General features: G+C 49.3%; 2 protein-coding genes across 3 annotated transcripts in view; one reads left to right on the top strand and one right to left on the bottom strand.

The window, feature by feature from the left end:
* The window catches only part of CASP9 (caspase 9), a 19,396-nt gene extending 11,169 nt beyond the window's left edge, over positions 1-8,227 (top strand). For both annotated transcript variants that reach the window (XM_019639841.1, XM_019639839.1), the window contains exons 7-9: positions 4,377-4,556; positions 5,143-5,252; positions 6,262-8,227. In XM_019639841.1, the coding sequence (XP_019495386.1) occupies positions 4,377-4,556; positions 5,143-5,252; positions 6,262-6,351 (380 nt within the window). In that variant the 3' untranslated portion in view covers positions 6,352-8,227. The remainder of the gene's footprint in view (positions 1-4,376; positions 4,557-5,142; positions 5,253-6,261) is intronic.
* Positions 7,450-20,696, bottom strand: LOC109381303 (chymotrypsin-like elastase family member 2A). The gene is made up of 8 exons (XM_019639842.1): positions 20,637-20,696; positions 20,286-20,374; positions 18,901-18,998; positions 17,688-17,816; positions 13,685-13,821; positions 11,627-11,772; positions 10,476-10,628; positions 7,450-7,541 (listed from the first exon to the last, which is right to left on the bottom strand). The coding sequence occupies exons 1-8, from the start codon at positions 20,674-20,676 to the stop codon at positions 7,524-7,526; spliced, it is 810 nt and encodes a 269-aa protein (XP_019495387.1). The 5' UTR covers positions 20,677-20,696; the 3' UTR covers positions 7,450-7,523.
* Positions 20,697-21,873: the final 1,177 nt, after the last annotated feature.

The following is a 21,873-nucleotide window of genomic DNA, read 5'->3' on the forward strand; positions in this document are numbered from 1 at the left end:
AAAAGGACAGCAACTTGTCTGTTCCCGTTCCCCCAATTTCCCAGTGCTGTTCCCATCCCCCAAGTCCCCAATTAAAACAATAACAACAACAAAGAAAACCAAAAAACAAACCAAAACGACTCACTGGGAACAGCAAGATTCCAAAGTTGGAATGTAGCTGCCTTTGGAGCTTTGTCCGGTCCCTGCTTAGCCCCCAGCAGGCTGTGTGACCTTGAGTTTAACACTGTTGCCACATGGGGGTGGCACGTCAGCTGAGAACAGAAATACCCCAATGTCCCTGTCTCTATCCGTGTCTGGCGGGTGTCCTGTGGTCTCCCTGAATTAGAACATCTGCCCTGGATTTTGGTGACTCTTACGTTGCTATTTTAAAGTTTACTGTTGTTACAGTTCAAAACCACTTTCAAGTTCTCTAACACGGTCATCCACCCCTTCATGAAGAGGTAGTGTGGGCCCCAGGGCAGAAAAATGTACCTCAAAGTCAGTAACTTTGGTGTGGAATGTCAGTGAGCAAGTGGCATGATACAAGGTGACACGGTGTGACGATGCTCTTGGCCAAAGCTGAGCGACCTCTGTTGGGCCGAGCTGTTAATTTTGGGTCACCCCTCTTCAGAATTTGAGAGATCATGCTGGGAAGGCAGAAGGAGGAACCGCATGCGACAGTGCTGGTGGATTTTATGTGCTGAGCGAACAGCTCCTGTTCCCTCTGTATATTTATTCTTATGGGAAGTTAGTCCTGCCTTACAGGGAGTTTTGAATTATCGAGATGCTTTCAGAGCAAAGCCGGGCATAAACTGTATAACCCCGTAGCTAGGCCTTCACGTCAGACCCGTAGGGTGAGGATGACCTGTGAATGGTGACACAGCCAGCATCCTGCCTGACCCACTCTTTCTCTTGTCAGCTTATCCTCCTCTTAGATCTCATTCTCTCTGCTCCATTTTCCACAGGCGGTCCCTCTGCCCATCCCTGTCTCCTTAGGCCATTCTTAGGTCATCCTCCACTGGAGTGCCCCCTCTGCCCCCTGCTGTACCCGGCTGTACTCCGAGGAACTCACCTCGGGGCACCTCCTGCAGTATCACCACCCTGATGGCTCTGTGGTTGAGCTGTGTGTGGCTACGGTCCTGCCCTGCCCCCTCTGTTTTCCAGGCCTTCCACTGCTTTGGGGGAGTTTGGATTTTAAAACTGAAAAGACAGAAAAGATGACAACTTAAAGTCATGCAGAATCCCGCGAGGCTGACACACACATCTCATTTTTGGCTCTTACCTTTGGCTGTTGGCCTGCGGGCTCAGTCTGCTTTCCTCCTCTATCATTACCCCTTAAGCTTTTCCCCACATCTCAGTCTTCATCAGCACTAGTTCACATGCTTTATACTCTTCCATTTCAGGGATATGCAATCATTTGCTAAACCACTTCCTTAATGTTGGCCATTTAGGTGATAACCCAATTTTTGGCTCACATGACCACAAATGTCTTTATATAGAGGGCTTTGGCACCATCTGAGTTATTTCCTTAAGATATTACTGGGTCAGAAGCTGTAAGCATCTCCATGGATCCTGTTACCTGTGACTTGATGCCTTCTTTGATTCATTTCCGTAAGAGGATTTGTGATGTATCATTCAGAAATACAAATGACGTAGAACAAACTAGAGGAGCTGCTGGGAGGAATCCAAAGAAGTTTGGAATCTAGAAATGCGTCCTGCAAGGTCCTGCCTGCTTGCAGAGGTGGCCTGCAAGTTTGGCTTGTGTATTTCCAGCAGCTGAGGTAAGATAAGATAAGGTAGACTCACACAGAAGATCCACTTCATGTGGTATTTGTAAGACAGAAGCCAAGGATGGCGATTTTTCTCCCCTCGGTTGTCTTAAAGGGGGCACTGTGTGATAACAGTGGAAACTTCCTCAACTATATTCCTATCCCCACCCTCCCAGCCCCCCCCCCAGAAAGGTGAGTTTTATATAGTTTTTAAAAAAATTTCTATCCAAGTCTCAATGCATATTTTTTCAGTTTGGGCGTTTAGGTGTCTAGACAGAGGACCCTGTCTTCTTACTTTGTGTCTTCTTCAGTGCCTGTGTTGGTGCTCTGTACCCCAGGGGTACACCGTATGTGTGTGTGTCTCCATCTGTGTCATTGACCATGATTATAATAACCCAAGGAAAATCCTCGTGATGTTGTGATTGGTGAATAAAAGCATGATTAGTTGAACCTGCAAATAACCAGGTAAAAAAACTGACCAATGACTGGAAGGAGACAGCTGACTGTTAGCCATGGCTGTCTTTGTCTGCCAATATGGCTGGGCTTTGTTTTGTTTTAGAATCATTCTGTGGAGATTGAATGTGTGGTCGGGAAGAGGCTATAAATGTTTAAAAAAGCAGCCAATTACGAAATGACCCGTGTAAACTGATGAGATCAAAAGTGGTTCATGCTCATTAAAATTAACACACAAAAATATCAAAGGCTTCAGAGGTATAGAAAGGTGAAAAGTAAAGTCCTCTGCCATTCCCACGCCCAGGCTTGTACCTCAGAGGTAGCCACTGGTAACAATTGGTGTATTTCCTTCCGGATTTTTTTTCCTCTCTTTCTTTCCTATTTATCTATTTATCTATCATCTATATGCCAAATGGGTATATGTTTCATATACTATTCTGTGACCTTTTTTGGTAATTTTTTTTTCCTCTTTTGGTATTTTTTTTTTAATTTAAAACTATTGTAGTACATACAATGCACATAAAATTTGCCATCTTAACCATTTTTAAGTGTATAGCTTAGTGGCATTAAGTACATTCACATTGTTGTGCCACCATCACCACCACCCATTTCCAGAACATTTTTCATTTTGCAAAACTGAAACTCTGTCCCCGTTAAACACTAACTACCCACACCCACCACAGCCCCTAGTAACCACTATTCCGTTTTCTGTGTCTATGAATTGGACCACTCATTCTAGGCTCCTCATAGAAGTATTGGGTTGTTGGAAAAGCCATGATGTATTTTTTCTATGTTTTTTATTGCAAAAATGCGTTATGACTTTTCCAACAACCCAACAGAATCATGCAGTATTTGTCTTTCTGTGTCTGGCTTATTTCACTCAGCATAATGTCCTCAAGGCTCATCCATGTTGTAACATGTATCAGAATTTCCTTCCTTTTTTTTTTTTTTAAAGATTTTTTTTTTATTGGGAAATTGGGGGGATGGGAACAGCTCTGGGGAATTGGGGGAAGGGGAAGAACAGACAAGTTGCTGTCCTTTTGTTCTTCAGTCTAGTTGTGGAGGACGTTGCTTCACTGGCCCAAGTTGGCACCATCATTGCGCTCTTCCCTGGCGAGGCAGATCAGTCGCCGGCTTCTGGACGGCCACTCACTGCGGCTGTTGGCCGCTCACGCTGGCTGCTGGCTACACACAGTAGCCCATGGCAACCCACTGCAGCAGGGGCTGCAGCCCACGCTGTCGCCAGCGACTCAGGGCAGCCCAGCTCCAGGTTGAGCTGTTGTTCAGCATCTTAGCTGTAGAGGGCAGTGTCACTGGCCCTCATATGTGGGATCCGAAACAGGGCCCTCTGGTGTCCCAAGCCAGCTCTTAACCAATGCGCCACTCGGCTGGCCCTCCTTCCTTTTTAAGGTTGAATAATGTGACTTGTTTTTTAATGACATAAAATTTGCCCTTTTAACTATTAAAGTGTACAGTTAGTTCAGTGGCATTAAGTACATTTACCTTAAGTACATCACCACTATTTAATTCCAGAATATTTTCATCACCCCAGAAAAGAAACTCTGTACCCATAGGAGTCACTCTCCATTCCTGCCTCCTCCCAGCCCCAGACAATGACTAGTCTGCTTTCTTCTCTATGGATTTGCCTAGTCTGGATATTTCATGTAAATGGAATCATATTATGAGGCCTTTTGTTTCTGGCTTCTTTCACTTAGCACACTTTCACGGTTCATCCACATGTATTATGTGTCAGTAACTTTATTCCATTTTAAGCCTGAAGAATGTTCCATTGGGTGGCTGTACCATATTTTGTTTATCCATTTATCTGTTGATGGACACTTCGGTTGTTTCCACCTTTTGCCTATTGTGAGTAATGCTGCTGTGAACGTTTGTTGTCAATTCTTTTGGGTATATACTTGTAAATTTTTATAGCAGTTTTTTAAATTTCTTCACCCTGCCCTCCTGCCCCCCCCCCATTTTACTTAATGGGTGTATAAAACTTTTGTTGTAGAACATAGTACAGCTTCTATTTCGGTTTCCTATGTATTTGCCCAGCACAGGAACCCTGGTTCTGGAGGGAATCAGGCGGCCTTGGGTTGTGGACAGACTGCATGGAGCAGGAGCTCTGGTCTGTGTGTCTCAGTGACCAGTGATGTCTGTTTCTGCTTCCTGCAGATCAGAAAGACCATGGGTTTGAGGTGGCCTCTGCTTCCCCTGAGGACAGGGCCCCTGACAGTAACCCTGAGCCAGACGCTGCTCCGTTCCAGGATGACCCAGGCAGCTACGACCTGCCGGATGCTGTGTCCAGTCTGCCTACACCCAGTGACATCTTTGTGTCCTACTCCACCTTCCCAGGTGAGTGATCGGCTGGCGGATCCTCCCATCTGCCTTAAAAGCAATTGTGTTGTAAAAGAAAAGGCCTGGATGTGAGTCTTGGTTCTGCCTCTTGCCACCTGTGTGACCCTGAGCAAGTTACTTCACCTCTCTGAGCCTCAGCCCAGGGCGAAGCAGGCAAGGCGCCTAGGATGCAAAATTTAAGGAGGCACACACCCTTGGGTTTGTGCACCTCACCCTCATTCTAGTTTTGCCTCAGTTTTCTCATCTTTAAAATGGGAATAATCATACCTTGGGCTGTCATGGGGATTAACAAGGTGGCTGGCAGATTACTGAGTGCAGTGCCTGGCACACAGCAGGTGTGACAGGGGTTAGTGTCCTTCCTTTCTTGTCCCTCAGGGGAGTCACTTGACTTCTCCAAACCTTGGTTTCCTAGTTGGGAAAATGGGAATCATGACCAACGTCACAAGGTGGTGGTGAGGAAGAAATAAGATCACGAGTGGGACAGAGCACAGAGACGTGGGCTGTTCTGCTGGAGGTGACCCCTGCCTGCCTGCGTGGGGAGGGGGCGGCTCTCCCACAAATGTCCGCCTTTCTCCTTCCAAAGGTTTTGTCTCCTGGAGGGAGCGCAAGAGCGGCTCCTGGTACATCGAGACCCTGGATAGCGTTTTTGAGCAGTGGGCTCGCTCTGAAGACCTGCAGAGCCTCCTGCTCAGGGTGAGGGTCGCCTTCCTCCAAGGGGGGTCGGGGGGCTGCTGGGAGGGGCAGTGTGTCCTCCACAAGGCGGGGTGGTGGGGGAGCAGGTGGACCACAGGTAAAAGATGGTGAAACCCCATTTGCTTCTGCATAATGGCTTGCTACAAGTCAGTGCTTTTGCTTTTCTTAGTGCAAGATGTTTCTGCCTGTGGTGACATTTGCTCCTTATTTCAAGGGCTGCCTTCCCCTGCTGCTCTGGGGTCCCCAGGCTGATACCTCCCACTGCCCCCACTACTGACCAGGGTTGGATGGCTCAGTGGACAGAGCATGGCACCCCCGAAGGCGTGTCATAGGGCCGTCCCCGCACCCTTCGCCTCACTGTGTGGTCATCTACTCTTGACCCTCAGGAACCATGAATTCTCTTCAGTATGTCCCCTTCTTGGGAGGTCCCAGACAGAGAACAGAGGAGGATGACCTGAGAGGGCCCCAGCCTCACTTAGTGAGACCCCCAGAGCACACATGGGCCCCCCCTGCTCTGCCCAGGTTGTAAGGGCTGGGACCACTCCTTTCTCCTGAGTTGGCTCTGGCTTGGCTTTGCTGAGTGGAGTGGAAGAGAAAAGCCAAGTGCAGGACCATCACGCACCGTGGCCCTGGGCAGGTGACCCTCAGTGTCCACCTGGGGCCCTCCAGAGTGGGGGGAGGGGTTTGTCAGGGCCAAGCAATGCACTCAGTTCCCGGGTCCCATCGCTTCTCTCAACTTTTCTTTAAGCAAACCTTTTAATCTGATTCAAGCTTTGTGAATTTTTGAAGTTTGAAATTTTGAATTCTGAGTTTTCTAAACTTATGGTTGTCATGTTTGTCATTTAAACCCCCCACCCTACCCCACCCCACCCTAAGGAGCTGCAGATAGAGCAGTTTAACATTCTTCTTCAGGGGACATTCCCCCCAGGCCCTCTTCGATTCTAGAGATCAAAGCGTTCTTACTTCATTGAGAGAACTCACAGATGTCCTTGTGGTCATGTTTTCACAGGTTGCTAATGCTGTTTCGGAGAAAGGGATTTACAAACAGATTCCTGGTTGTTTCAATTTCCTCCGGAAAAAACTCTTCTTTAAAACTTAATGAAGCCGGAACCCCTCATCCTGCCTTACCTTTCACCCCAAAACCTTCCTGTTTCAGGCCCGGCACTGAGGCCTGGGTTTTCCCGGAACTACGGCTGTCACACCCTGAAGGATTTTGTAGCCCATTGAGGGTCTGCCCTTTCCCCACTGGTGGCAGACAGGCTCTTAGCCGCTTCCAAATTGGGGACAAATGACAGGTGATGGACGAAGAGGAGCTGAAGAGTGCGGTGGACAGCACATGGCTTTCCACGTGGCTGGTTCCCTGGCTGATGACTGTGGCCTGCGACCTTTGCATTTTCTCCAGAGCAGGGCTTCTCGAACTTGGCACCATTGACACATGGGACCAGATAATCCTTTGTTGTGGGGACTGTCCTGTGCACTGTAAGATGTTTAGCAGTATCCTTGGCCTTTACCCCCACTAAGATGCCAGTAGCACCTCTCCCTGAATAGTGACAGCTAAAAATGTCTTCAGACATTGCCAAATGTCCCCTCCTGAGAACCACTGAACTATGGGAATTTTTTAGCTACAAACAAACCAGCATCTCTCTTAGATCAGCAAGTTTAGGGCTACTGGAGTCTGAACAGTTGGAATCTGTGAATCTTAAATGAAGTCTTAAAAATTATTAATTTTTCCTGTATTGCAGTATTCTTTTAAAAAAAAATCTTAGGTGAATATGGAATCTCGTTTGTCTGTTCTGCCTCCACTTCTTATTTTGCTTCAACTCTGTTCTTCCCTATAAAGGAGGCTTTTGCTTTTTTTTCTAAACATTTCCTGATCTCTTATTTTATTTGATCCTCACCTCCCAGGAAGGTGACTAGAGTGGGAGCCATGTGCGCAGGGAGGTCACGTTGCTTGTCCAGGGGGACACAGTTCACCAGTGAAGAGACCTGGCCGGACCTGGGTGTTCTCAGTCCAGCCTGTCCCTCCAGGTGCCTTCCTGGCCGAAGGACCCTGCATGGCAGGGTGACTGTGCTATGTGACAGTGACATGTTGGGCTTCCCCAGAGAAGGCCCCGACCCTGAGGTCATTTAGGTCTCCTTTGGCTTCTAGAGGCTGGATGTGAGGATAGTTCACTAATAAGACTCTCACCCAGGTGTAATTCGTGTAGTTGTCACTTTATTTTCCTTCTGTGACCTTTCCAAGTCTGAAACGGTCCCGGGGACTTCTGGTGGTTAGTTATTTGCGATCACCTGCAGGACACATAACAAGAAAATAACCAGGTTAACCCAGCAGAGTGGAGACCTGGGCTTGGCAGTGTCCCCAGCGTTTCTTTCCAGGCTCCTGGCTGCTCGTGTCCATCAGAGGCGGCCTGCGATGAAACAGCCTCTCTGTGGAGCTCGAATAATGTTCAGGAGAAAAAGATGTTATCACAGCTTTTCACTGACCCGCTAGGGGAGCTACCAATTATACGCTGAATGTGTGGATGGGCAGGTTTTTAGATTTCGTTTGTTTCAAGGGTTTGACAGCCTTGAAGTGATTCACAGGCACTGCTGTTTACATGGTGCTGTTATGCGCTGGGGGCGGGGCTGGAAACTGTTTTCAGAGGCTGTTGAGCAGTTTTCTCTTACATGTTTTAACACGCTAACTCCGTGGTCCAGAAATGCTGCGGAATATCTAGAGCACAAATACTCAACCAATGTGCAAGAATGTGTGAGAGTGGAAAACAGGAACCACGTGCACGTTTCATTCATTATAGTCATACTGTGGAATATTATTTAGCTGTTCAAAAGCCATAAATATATGTGCTCACCTGTAAAATGTGAAACCGTGTTAAGTGAAAAAATAAGTTGCAGAACACTATGAAGCATAAAACCCTATTTTTGGCTAGAAGACAGTGTGTATGTATGGTTCATAAATAAAGTCTCCAGATGATGAATCTGATAATGGCGATTGGCTCCGGGGGGTAGAATTGGAGATGTACAACAAGGGGGGAGGGCCTTATGTTCTTTTACTTGATATACTCATTCCTTTAATGTTCTTACAGAGTATTTTTAATATAAAAATTACAAAATCATGAATGCTGAAGACTCATGTGTTACTGTCATTCAGGGAACATTTGTTGAAAGGATAATGTCCTTGGCCACCTGTCTCCGCCTGTCACTTTCTTGCTCGAGCCTTTTGTTGGCAACTTCCTGACCTTGATTCGTCCCCTCTTTGGGTTTGTCTGGGCAGGTGCTCCCAAGCACCTGTGTGGGTCTCCTGGCATGCCCCTGGGCTGAGACCACTGCAGGGTTTCACTGGCCCATCTGCAGCTGCCGGGGCAGCCTCCACCAGAGGACAGCTGGCTGCTTGGCTCTGCCACTCCTGGAACCCGTCACCAGGCATATGTGCCTGCCCTCGCTACTGTCCCCAGAACGCACGGCCCCTGCCTAGCTGCCTCGCGAGGCTTGCTCTTCCTGGGGATCCCCTTGACATCAGGACATGCTTTCGGCCGTGGCCTGCTCTGTTGTGCTTGTGTCTTTGGCTGGAAAAAGCTGATGCTAGGACAGAAAATCAGGACAATTGCCCCGGCCCCTCCTTTGGGCCCTCAAGGTGCTGCCAGGCCCAGCTGCACCATGATTCATGCAGCAGCTGAGGCTGAAAAAAGATCCTAGGAATTGTCTGGGGGAAAGGCCTCTAAATAGCGTTCCGTCCAGTCAGTCTTGGGCCAGGCTCCTTTGAAATGCTGGTGACACTTCAAAAGCCAGACTCACATTTTCCTCTGCCAAAACGGAATCGTGGCTGTCTCCCAATTTACCAAAAACAAAACAAAACAAAAAACAAACCCTGCAAATGAATAGCCACTCGCTTCTTGATTTTACATTTTTCTCCAACAAACTTTTCTGGAATCTTTCGTGTCTGTGACTACTTGTTGGCAAAGAAATGCCAGCAGACAGACAAATGAACGAGGAGCCTGCAAATATTAATGGGAAACTTGGAGGAAACCACCTGCTTATTTTGACAATGCCCATTTGACAGCATAGTTTTCCTCCTGTGAACACATGCTCATGGTTGTGGTTTCATATTTGAGTTTGTAACGGAATGTCCGTTTGAGTCAATTGAACGGTTCTCTGAAAATTAAACTTAATGAAATCAGATGCCAGCTTCCCCTTCTTTTGGGGCTCTGTCTCCTAAGAATGTGGAGGAGTCCTGGTCCAGTTGAAATCCTATCTTACAGAAAAGCAAACTGAGGTGGCGATGCCAAGAAGTAAGTAAAAGAATGCCCCTAATTGGCATAGAGTGTCTTCTTCCCTCCCAGCATCCATCACCAGGCACAGTGCCTTGTCCTCCCTGCCTCAGTTCCCCCTGCCCCCCCCACCTCGCCCCGACACCCCCAGGCCCGCCTTTCTCATGATGACTCTCCCTTTTGTAGCTGCTTTCACCCGTTGCTGATTGTAACCATGGCTTCTCCCAAGATGGGTGCCAGTTTTCTTTTTTTTTTTCTTTTCTTTTTTAAAGTAATTTTTATGGTTTTTATTATAAATACGTGTTCATTGTTAAAATAGGAGGTGAGCTGGTGTGGAAGCTTGTGAGGCATTGGTTTTGAGCTCCCAGGGGACAGCTTTCTGGGGACACATGCACAAAAAGAGTGGGACCCACTCAGTCCCACCGCCTGGCCTGTCCCGGTCTAAAACGTAAAGTCCTGCCTCCTAAGAAACCTTCCAGTCCAGGACTAACCAAGATGGTTGTGACCTACAGAATAGTTGGGGGACCCTTTAGGGGAAATAGTTTCTAATAATTAAGGCTGTGGGGATCTTAACCTATCAGGTTTGGGGTTTTGCAGGTAAATATGTTTATAGCATTGGGTGATAGGGTCTGGGTCTACACACAGATAAGCAAAAACAGCACACCCCACTAACCCTAAGGAACCCCTTTTTAATGCCTGAGGAATGTTCTTTGTTTTCAACCTCATTGGACAAGGCCACCCTCTATGTGCCTTTTCGCTCAACTTTGTCCGTACAGAAATGGTGGGGGCTCATGGGGGTGCCCAGCAGGGGCTTCCCAGGTCTGCAGCCTCCTTCAGGGGCTCCTGCCTGGCTCTCAGGAGGAAGGAGGGGGTTCTCACACCCTAGGTGGGCGTTGCCCTCGTGGGGCCAGGTCAGCAGGGCAGGGCCTGTGGCGCCCAGGGCTCGTCCAGGTCTTACCGAATTGATCCAGTCGATGTAGTTGGAGACCCGTGTGAAGACAGAGGGCTTGTGGTAGTAGTTGCAGCCAAGGGAGGACCCGAAGCTGACCACGCCGTGCACTTCCCACTGGCCGTTATCCGCCTGGCAGTTCAGCGGTCCTCCTGAGTCTCCCTGGGGAAGGCCAGAGATCTGTCAGGAGGGACTGGGAGCTTGGGCGGGCGATGGGAGGGGAAGGGGCTGCCCATAGAGCCCCATGTCTCACATGTTTGCTGGGCAGTTATATTGTTCCACTGCCAGTCGCCACGTTCGCTGACCAGCCCTTGTGGTCACAGCTCAAGATGGCACCACAGTACCCACAAGAGCGAACATTTATTCTTTTCGTGTGCCTGGAACTGAGCTAAGCACTTTCTATGCCTTCTCTCATTTAATCCTCATAAAAGCCTATGGGGTAAGTATTGTTAGTATCCCCACTTCACTGAAGAGGGAAAACTGAAGCTCTCAGAGGTTGTGACTTGCCTGAGGTTGTACTAGGCAGAAGGTGAAGGAGCTGAGACCACGTCCCACAGTTAGAATGCCATGTGCTCAGCCATCACTTGCCATTTCCACCCATGATAAGGGACTTTCTTGGGGGCCGGTCTGCATGGGGACAGAGTTGTAGGGGCCCAGTAGGATCTTAAGAACCTGTGAGGTGCCTTCTCACTTTGTCCTCGCTCTGCTGCAAAGTCCACTACATAGCAATTACTTTTGTTTAAGACACTGTCTCCAGGAAGGCTCTGTGGCAGCTACCATAAGGGGACACATTGGGCCATTAATGGGATTCACTCAACAGATGAACTCCACATCACCTTAGAAAGGCCCTAACCCAGAGAATACATCCCCTTGGCTCCCTTCCTACATAGAGGAAAGAATAAGAGAGATGGTGGTAATGAGAGACTGCGATGAGATCCAAGGATGGACTTCCCAGCACTGGGGGGGTGGGGAATACTAGGAAATACAAGGAAAATCTCAAAACATATTTTCTGGAGACTACACAAAGGTCAGGGTCTCAAATGTCTGGAGCTGCTTCCTGGTTCTTCTGCCCGAAGGTGGGAGGATGGATTCTAGGACTCCGAGAGCCTCTCCCCACCCATGCCCCATTTCATTGTGGAGGGATGACACTCGACACTTACGTTGCAGCTGGAGAGCACACCATCACCCCCAGCACAGATCATATTAGTCTTCACGGTGCTGCCCCACCAGTCAGGTCTGGAACATGTGGCATAGTCCACAACTATCAGCTGACCTTGCTGCAGGATGTCAGGAAGAGCCCCATTGGCTGCATGAGATGAGAGAGAAGGTGTTAAAGGGACTCCTGAGAATAAAAGAAGTCGTGTAAAGGAAGTACTGGGTTTTCTGGCCCCCCCACCCCCGTTTTTTTCTGGTCACTTATTTCCCATCCATCCATGGCTGCAATGGGAGCAGCCATGTTTGTGTATACTGCGTCTTCACAGTTGATTGGTTAGTGTTTGGGCAGGTCACTGATGATTGGTTCAGGGGCGAACATCTGACTCAACCTTAGCCAATGAGCTCCTTCCCTGGAGACTGGGCTTGGGACTAAGAAATCCCAGCCAGAGAGGATGTAAACCTGGGAGCTGTTGGCAATGGCTGCCATTTCCTTCTAGGGAGAGAAGAATGAAGTAGATCCACCAAGAAAGAAATTTTGAGAGAGGGTTTCTAAAGTTTCTTCCAGTCTTCCAGTCCCTGATTCTATCCTGTTCCTGAAGCCTGGCTCTGCCTTTGCCCTTTGCTAGCTGAGACCAGCTAGCTTTATGGGTTTCTATCGCTTACCTTAAATATGACAGTGAACCTTCTGGCATTCGGAGCCCCAGGTTGAGAAAAATATTCTACTGTGGTGAAGGGAGAGCTTTCCTAATGGCCCCTCATGACACTGTCACCATCACCTCCATTACTATCACTGTTACTAATGGCAAGGATTAATAGTATTATAATTCGTCACTGTGCTTTCTTAGACTTTTCAAACCCTGCTAAACCTCACAGTAAATATTTATTCCTAGGTGACAGATGGGATATGGAACCTGAGAGAAGTTAAGCAGCTTGCCCAAGACCACTCTGATTAATAAGTAATTAATACTTGTATAATATTTTACAATGTATAAAGCATTTTCGTATCTCTTTTGTCATCTCTTTTCATCTTGCCAACTGTTATTTCCATTTCACAGAGAGGAAACTGAGGCTCCAAGTGGCCTGAACTAACCCAAAGAGCTGGGACTGAAAGCTAAGCATTTGGACCTCTCCCTGGCTCTCACTGCTTCCAATGAAACGCATTCTGCCTCGGTGTTTTCTGGGTAAATGAACAAGAGGCGGTGCTTGTATCTTGATAAGTATGGGATGCTTCCCCCTTCTCATTTCTGCTGAGTTTTTGTGTGTCCTTGCATTTGCAGATAAGCCAGTCAAGAGGGCAATACTAATTGAGTGTTGCTGTGCCTCTAGAAAAATATATCACTTATACTTATAGGTTTATGTCATTCTGAAAAGAAAAGTCACCTGCATGAGTCTTCCAAACCTCTGGTGATATTACAAGGGAAGGGCAGCTCTGTTCCTTTTTGATGGCTTAGCATCATCAGATTTCTAACCTTTGGGGTTTGTGTCAAAAGGAGGCTCACATGCAGCCAGGTTCTGAGCAGCAAGATCCGGCGGCAAGTTGGGGTGTCTGATGAGGGCCTCAGGGAACTTTGTGGAACCCCAAAAGCCTGAGGTCACAGAGTGAATGCTGTTCTGGACTCTGGCTTTGGGCCATATAGATGAACTTCTTTGCCAGATGTCATGTAGTCGCTACAACCCTCTTTCTATCATAGTGACAGTGACAACTAACACACAGCACCTACTATGTGCCAGGCACTGGTCTAAGTGCTTCCCATGGATTATCTCCTTCAATCCACTTGACAACCCTGTGATGCAGGTGCTGTTATTATTCCCATTTTACAGATGAGGAAACTGGCATAGAGAGGCTAAGTAATGTGCACAAGGTCACACAGGTAGTATGTGTTGGAGCTGGGATTCGAACCCAGGCAGTATGACCTCTTAGCAGTCTACACTATTCTACCTCTGCAAGGCAGCCACCATTTTTTTCCAGATACCCTGGGATGATAAGTGTGGAGAGATCCCCTGAGTGGACAGGGGTGACATCACCTCCCTTTCAAGCCTTGAAGCTCCTGGTACCCACTTACTCTGCAGCCTTCCCCAGCCGGTGACGTAGCAGGCATAGTTGTTGGGTAGGATGCTACCGGCGGGAGGGAGGCAGCCCAGTTGGATCTTGTCGCTCAGGGAGACGGGGTTGGCCAGCTTGAGCATGGCAATGTCATTCCTGGGTCGGTAAAGAGGCAGAGCATAAAGACAGGGTTGACTGTTCCTACCCCAATTTCATTTCCGATCTAGTTCCAGCTGGAACCATTGAACCCTCTCCTCGGTCAGCCTGATTGTGAATCTTCCTTCTGCCAGGGCTACAAGGGATTGGGGAGAAGTTGTGGTTAAACCCTGGGGTTGCGTTTTGTCTCTGGTGGAGCTTGGAGCCCTAAATCCCCCCTCCCCCCTCCCCCGAGCCCTTTCAGGGCACTGGAACAGGGAGAGCAAGTAGGTTTTGTCTTGCAATGTCCGCTCTGATGGATTAGCCACGGCTGCCTGGTGGGCTGTGTTGACAAGGATTCTGAAGTTCTGTTCAGGATCAGCAAGGAAATAAATCCACGATTGCTTGGTGATGTCTGTCCTAGCCATATATGCTTCCTGTGTTCATTTAGAAAATGGCAGGAGATGCTCAGATAGAAAGGCCTTTTGAGGCTGGCCAAGTGGCTCAGTTGGTTACGAGCTCGCTTAAGAGTTAGAGCTCTGAGCAACAGCGGTTTGAGTCCAGCCCGAGCTGAGTGGCCGCTGAGCTGCCAACAGGTGGCAGGATGGCTCAGCTAAAAAAACAAAAACAAACAAACAAAAAAAGGCCTTTTGCCTTTATACTCCTTACTCTCCCTTCCACCTTGAGTCTGCCCTCAGATTCGTCCCTTAGCTCACACTCTTGTCCAGGAAACCATTAGTGATTGGCAGATTATATTTCCCTTTATGGCTTCAATGAGATCTCCCATCCCACAGGCACTTGTTACGATGTGATGTTGACACTCTGTCCATCAAGAGGTGGGGTCTGGGTTTCTTCCCCTGGGATTGGGAAGGGAACCCCAGGGACCTGTGATGTGGAGGAAGTGACACAATGTGACTTCTGTAACCAGGTCATGAGAAGAGATGCAGCTTCTGCCGGGTCCTCCGGGACCCCGGTTCTTGGAACTCAGCCTCCGTGCTGGGAAGAAACCAAGGCCATACCGACAGGCCGTGTACAGACAGTCTGTCAGTCCCAGCTGACAGCCAGCATCGACTCCCCATAGGTGAGGGAGGAAGCTTTGTATATGATGCAGCCTAGCCACCACCGTCCCTCTACAACTTCATGAGTCATCCTGAGTGAGAGCCACCCAGCTGAGCCCGGTCAGGCCATGAGAGAGAATTATAAGTGACTATTGCTGTTTTAAATCATTAAGTTTTGGGGTCTTTGTTATAGAGCAATAGATAACCATAGAAGTGACACCCATTGATAGGACAGATATTATAAGTCCTTAGGGCTGATGGCCTTCTCAGTTCTAACACATATTCTTAGCCATCTCTCCCATAATCCTCTCCACTTGTCCCCTATTCCCTCTGGACCGCTCTGGTCACTGCCCCAGGATCACCAGCCCATTCTGTGACTTGTCCCTTGTCCCGGCAGTTCTCCTGACTTGAAAAACCCCTTCTGCACTTTCTGCCCACCCACGTCCTCCCCATCTCTCAAGGCCTTCCTGTGTCCTTTTATGGCTTTCTGGTGGTGGTGGTGGTGGTGTGTGTGTCTCTCTGTCTGTCTGTCTGTCTCACCTAGTTGAAAAACCCTTTGAGGGCAGAGACCAGCTCAGGACACATGGACCCCCTGCGTCCTTCATCATCATCAATGTTGAGCCCTCATCAATGTGGGACCATAGTAGGCTGACAGGATGAAGAAACACCGAGTGTTCCGGCCACAGGGTGTGCTCCACGGGGCTGTGATGAGAAATCTTCTAGAAGATTTGGCAGAGCGAGTTCTCTGGGCAGCCATTCAGGAGTGGTATCTTGGGCTGCAGAAGAGGCTGTGCCTGTGCATAAATTATGCAAATTTGAAGCAATAGCTGGGGTGCTTCTTGCTAGAGGCCCTTGAAGAACTGCAGATCTGCTCTTTTGGATTGGGAGACAGAGGATGACGGACACCTCTGAACTCTGGAAAGGTGATGAGGAAGTAGGGAGAAGGGAAGATAACTTTCAGTCTCCACTGGGGAGAGGATGACAATGATGACAAAAGTATACTGAAGGGCTGCTAGGGTCCGGCCCTCTGCCAAGTGCCTCACATCTCATTCAATGCTCCTTTCTAGATCTATTACCTTCGGGCGAATTCCTTAATTTCTCTAGGTCGTGGTTTCCTTCTCTGTGAAATGGGGATAATAACAGTACCTCCTTCCCTTCTAGGGTGGTTGTGAGGAATGCATAAGAGAATAGGTGGGCAATATTTAGTACAAGGGAAGCACCAAATGTTAGTTTGTATAACTGTGAAAACTCACTCCTGAGGTTGGCAGAGCGCTCACCGGGAAGGGGTCCTGGGTTGCAATTTCTGGAAGGTCGGAGATCCTGACATTCCTGCCTGTTTTCAAAGAAGAGCGCGTTGGGCTGGGCACAGACACCACTGGTCACTGGCCTGCCCGCGCTTGTGGGACTGGAAGGGGGAGCTCCCCCAGCCGCAAGGAGCTGCTCAGGTTTAGGAGTTACCATAAACCTCACGGGGCTGGGGACCTGGTGTTTCTCACTCATTGCTGTTGCCCAGGTGCCTAGAACAGGGCCTGGCGCATAGTAGGTGCTCAACCTACTATGGAATGAGGGTGTGAGTGAACCTATGGCTCGGAATTCTGCTTATCACCCCCAGGCTCTCAGGATTAGCAATCACAGAAGAAACCTGATGGTCCAACACATCTTCTCCAGCCCACTATGTGTCCCCTCCCTGGGTTAGGGGCTGGAGATCCATGGGTGGATCAGGCACAGCTCGGGCCCTTCAAAATTCCACCTAGAAGGGGAGCCAGACATGAGCTAATCTCTAACACAGCGAACTCCATGCCTAGACTGGGCCTGCCCTTGAGAGCAGGACCCAACAGGACCTTCGCTTTCGTACTATCTCCCCATCACCCTCCCCCGGGGGAGACAGGACCAGCCCCTTCCCAGGCCCTTTTCTAAGGGCTTCCTCTACATTTTCTCATTTAATCCTCACAACAACCCTATAGGTAGGCACTGTTATTATCTTCATTCTAATGAAGAGGAAACTGCGGAACAGAGAGGCTAAGGAACTCCTGCAGGGTCACATGGTCATTATCCACAGCTAAGCCATCAGACTCCAGAAGCTCAACTCCTACCTAATCACTACCCGGCACTGCCTCACTCACTTATGCCCAGGAGCTCCCTGAGAGCTGGCACGGTGACCTGTGCATCTCTGCATGTCTGGCACCCAGAGTCCAGTGCCCAGCATGGCATATGGGGTGTCAGTAAAGGCTTAGGTGTGGGCATAGGGTGGTATCTGATCATCTGAGAGGAAAAGTGGGACAGGGCTGTTGTTATTTTCTGGTAAGGGAGGGGGGATAATTGTTGATGGGCTTTTCAAAGCTCTGAGACCCTGTCATCTTCTTGTGTACGTTACCCCCAGGCTGTCCCTGCACAGTATCAGGGACTCTTTGAAATGTAAAAGGCCTTGTTGGGAGGCGGCACTGGGCAGGAGAAGGCAGGAAGGCATGTGTCCCATTTGACTGACAGTCACAGGGCCTGCAGACCCATCGCTGTGTCCCCAGGGCTTGGCACAGAGTAGATACACTGCCAGTGAATGCCTGGGGTGAACGGGGGATCAGCAGGCTTAAGGGACAGGAGACCCAGGTGGCTCTGAGTCTTTGCCTCTCCCTTCCCCCAGTTCACACCCTCACCCCAAAGGCCAGAGCTCTTTGGGGCTGCCTCCATTTCTAAAGGTCAGAGCGCCTTCCCCTCTTCCTACAAAAGGAGCAAAAGAGGGGGTAGGGTTGCGCCTACTACTTTGTGTGGGACACCCCCCCCAGCCTGTTCCCCTGCCGACCCAACCCCCAAGTGCACCCAGACAGAAGATACCCATTAGAGAGCTTGTCGGGGTTCCAGTCTTCATGCACCACGAGCTTGGAGACATCGACAGCCAGCGAGCCGGACTCATCAGTGGAGAGGCTGTGTCGGCCCAGCACCACGCGATAGGTCCTGGAGGAGCTGGGAGAAAGGGGGTGGAGCAGAGAGGGTCAGCTCCTGGCTGTCCTGTCCTCTCTGTTCCTCCCACCCCGCTCCCCAGTAGGCAGGGACACCTCAGTGCACAGTCTCCAGAGGCCTGGCTTTCAATGATGCTGGAATGGGCCCACGTAAGCCACTAGTTGGCCCTTGGGGAATTTTTTTCCCCCCGGAGCAATTGGTTAGTTACAAATACAACATTATAGCTATATAACAATTATAATTACACTAAGTATAAACTATAATATAAAATAAAAGTTATAATAATGTAAACTCTATGTCATTATGGGAGAAATGAGGTGTCATTTGCCCTCAAGGGCATTTTCTAGTGTAAGCCCCCACCTCTCATTTTTAGATGGGGAAACTGAGGCTCAGACAGGTGTAACTGGTCCAGAGTCGTGCAGCTAGTTGCTGAGACTCTAGAGCTAGAAGCCAGGACTCCTGCCTCCCAGACCTCTATCATTTTCCCCACCACCTCCTAAAGCTTATAAACTAGGTGGTGAGAAGGAACCGCTCTCAGCAATGAGAGTCATACAGACCCAAGGGTAACTCCAGTGAGCGCCAGCTGGGGTGAGATAAGCAGAGGTCTTATGTAGGAAGGGAAAAAAGGTGAACAATGAATGCTGCAGGAACTTTTCTTTCCCTGTGGGCCTTTGTAACGGTAACAGTTCACTTTTATTGAGCACTTACTCAGTGCAAGGCCCTTTAACACATCATTTCATTTAATCTGCACCATGCTATCTGCTTTTTTGCAGGTGATGGTATCGAGGCTTGAAGAAGTCATTCAAGTTGTTTAAGAAAATGCATGTAGTACCCCCAAGCGGGCAGGAAATGGGCCTCCCCCTCCCACCCTGTTCCCCCTCAGTGTCCTGCACAGGGCACTCAATCTATGTCACGTATTGATCCATCATTTGTCCAAACAGATAGGAACTTGTTTCTCAGCCAGGCAAGTGGTTATTTGCAAAGCTCCTTTCCACAGGCTGGTTTGGGCCATGTGGGCTCTGACTCTCGGAGGATGAGTGCTGGCCGATGGGGTGAGCGGGCTGGGTGACTGGGGAACTGCAGTTACCTGATGCAGTGGGCAGCTGTTAGGACCCAGTCCGTGGCCACCAGGGACCCGCCGCAGGTGTGGCGCCACTGGCCTTTGGAGCTGTACTGCAGGGACACCTGGGAAGAAGGGTGAGTGCTCTGGTGGCTGAGAGAGCTGGGCCTCTCTGCTCTTCAATGTCCCTGAGAGCAGGGCTAGGGTAAGGTGAGCAAGGCACTTGTCTGGGGTGCACAATTTAAGGGGGCACCGAAAAACTCAGAAATCAGGATAAATAACATTTTAATGCAATATTAAAAATAATAATAAAAATGAACAAAGAAATCCATGATGAACAAAATATCACCCATTTAAATAAAGACACTAATAAAAAAGAACTCTGTCTCGAACATCTTTCTGTAACGTGATTTGCTGGGATTTCCCCCTTCTTGGGAGCTAGCTATTTCCTTAGGACATAGCCCTCCAGTTTACCATCTAACACCAAAATCTGGACCCCTTCCCATCTCCTCGAACCTGCTCTTTCCTCAGGCTTCCTCCTTTCAGTAAATGGCAACCCCACTTTACCAGCCGCTCAGCCGGAAACCCTTGGCGTTATCCTTGATACATCTTTCTCTCAGATCCCTCATCTGAATCCACCATCAAACTCCACCAGCTCAACTTGCAGAATATGTGGAGAGGATGGAACCCCTCTTACCAGCTCAATGGCTAGTTCTAACCACCATCATCGCTCACCTGGGTTATTATTGCAATTTCCTATTTGTTCTCCCTGCCCTCACCCTGGCCCATCCCTCACCCCATATTTTCTTGCTACCATGGTCAGAATGGTCCTTTTTCAATGTAAGTCTGATTATATCTCTTCTCAGCCCAGACCCCATTGGCTCCCCATTTTTCCACAGTGTAAAATCTTAAACTGTATGATGGCCTACAAGGCTTTACATGACCGCCCTGACCTCATCGGCTCCCACTCCCCTCCGGTCCAGCCACACTGACCTCCAGGAGGCTCTGCAAACACACCCAGCTCACTTCTGCCCCAGGACCTTTGCACTTGCTATTCCTCCTGCCTGGAAAAGTCTCCGGCCAGGTGTTAGCATAGTTTCCTCCTTCACTTCCTACAGGTGCGTGGTCAAGGTCACCTTCTCTAAGACGCCTTCTATGACCACCCTGAACATGCATACATGCACATTCATGTCCATACACGCACGGACACACAAATGAATGGGTAGTGGGGTGGGGCTGCTCCTTACTGCAGCTGGAGAAGGCACCTCCAAGGTTGACCAAGGCCACAGAAATGTATTTTATTGGTGAATTCTCCCATCTTTGCTAGTGCAATAGATCCCATGACGGGGGTCAAAGGGGCGATGTGAGGTGGTGGGGGTAGGGAGGGAAGAAGTGAAGCGTGGGTGACTCACCTGCCAGGGCCAGCTGTTGGGCCTCACATCTTCACCTCCGACCACTCTGGGCAGTTGAGGCAGGTAAGTGGGGAGCCCACAGCTGAGGGCTGTGAAAAGAGAAAGCGTTGTTAGGCAAGGAAGCAGGGACCCAAACCATGTAGCTACATTTGTTGCATTCCCAAACCCCAAGGAGAAAATTTTTTTTCTGGAAGGATCCCAAGAGGTCCCAGAATCCCCTTTGCTCTACTCCTTTGGAACTTCACTCCAGCTTTCTTAGAACCAGAGGACTGAGTCCAGTGGGGGCAGGGAAGTATCATTCCCAGTCCCACCAGGGGACTGGGAAAAGTGCCTCTGGGGGACAGGGCGTACCTCCAGCCACCAACGCAGAAATCAGCAGGGTCCTGATCATGGTGTGTCTGTAGGAATCCTGTAAGCATGGCCTTGGTTAAGGCCCTGGTTTTATGAGCGGGCTTATCGGCCAGAGATATACTAGGAATACACAAGGTGGGGATTTTCTCAAAGCCCAGTGGAAAACAGGGCCTGTGTTCAAATATTTTTCTCATTTTCTTCCACCTGTCACCCTGGATATACTTTGGAAAATATGCCAAAGGGAGATATTAGAATATGTGTTCTATCTGCTTTTAAGAGATTATGGTATACGCTGGGGAAGGAGAAAAATATTGGTTGTTGGTCTTTGGAGTTGTTTTTTTCAAAGAAAAAATTAGGCTGGCATGCTGAACAAAAAGCATTCTAGACCACTGGTTCTCAATGGGGCTGGTATTGCCCACCAGGGACATTTGCCAGTGTCTGGAGACATTTTGGGTTGTCAGCCTGGGGCTGTAGTACTATGGGCATCTAGCCGGTAGAGACTAGAAATGCTGCTAAACATCCTACAAAGCACAGGGCAGCCCATCACAAGGAATTCTCCTGACCACAATGTCCATGGTTCCGAGATCGCGGAGTCCTGTTCTAGGCCACGGCTTGCAGTGTGACCTTGGGTGAGTCACAGAAGCCTTTAGGCCTGGGGCCTGACCAGCTGAGAACCAGTCTGTTCTGCAACATAGTGATAAGGTTTTGAAAAACACAGGGGGGGCCGGCCCAATGGCGTGTTGGTTGGGAGCTGGCTTGGGACGCCAGCTCTGAGCAGTGGGGCCCCGGTTTGGATCCCACATTGGGGCCAGTGATGCTGCGCCCTCTGCAGCTGGGATGGTGAACAACAACTCGACCTGGAGCTGGGCTGCCATGGGTCACCGGCGACAGCGTGGGCTGCAGTGAGGCTTCAGTGGACTGCCGTAAAGCTACTGTGAGTGGCTGGCAGCCGGCGTGAGCTGCCAAGAGTGGCCATCCAGTGGCTGGCGACTCATCTGCCCCACCCGGGAAGAGCACAATGATGGTGCCAACATGGGCCAGTGGGGTGACATCCTCCACTGCTGGACTGAGGAACAGGGGGACAGTGGTTTGTCTGTTCCCCTTCCCCGATTCCCCAACGCTGTTCCCCTCCCCCAAATCCCCAATAAAATCTTAAAAAAAAAAAGAAAAAAGAAAAACACAGGGGGCACTCTTACAGAGAAGCACAAGAGGTCTGCACAGCTGGGGTTTGGCAGCC

The sequence above is a fragment of the Hipposideros armiger genome, unplaced genomic scaffold (assembly GCF_001890085.2).
Source record: "Hipposideros armiger isolate ML-2016 unplaced genomic scaffold, ASM189008v1 scaffold_46, whole genome shotgun sequence".
Lineage (NCBI taxonomy): Eukaryota > Metazoa > Chordata > Mammalia > Chiroptera > Hipposideridae > Hipposideros > Hipposideros armiger.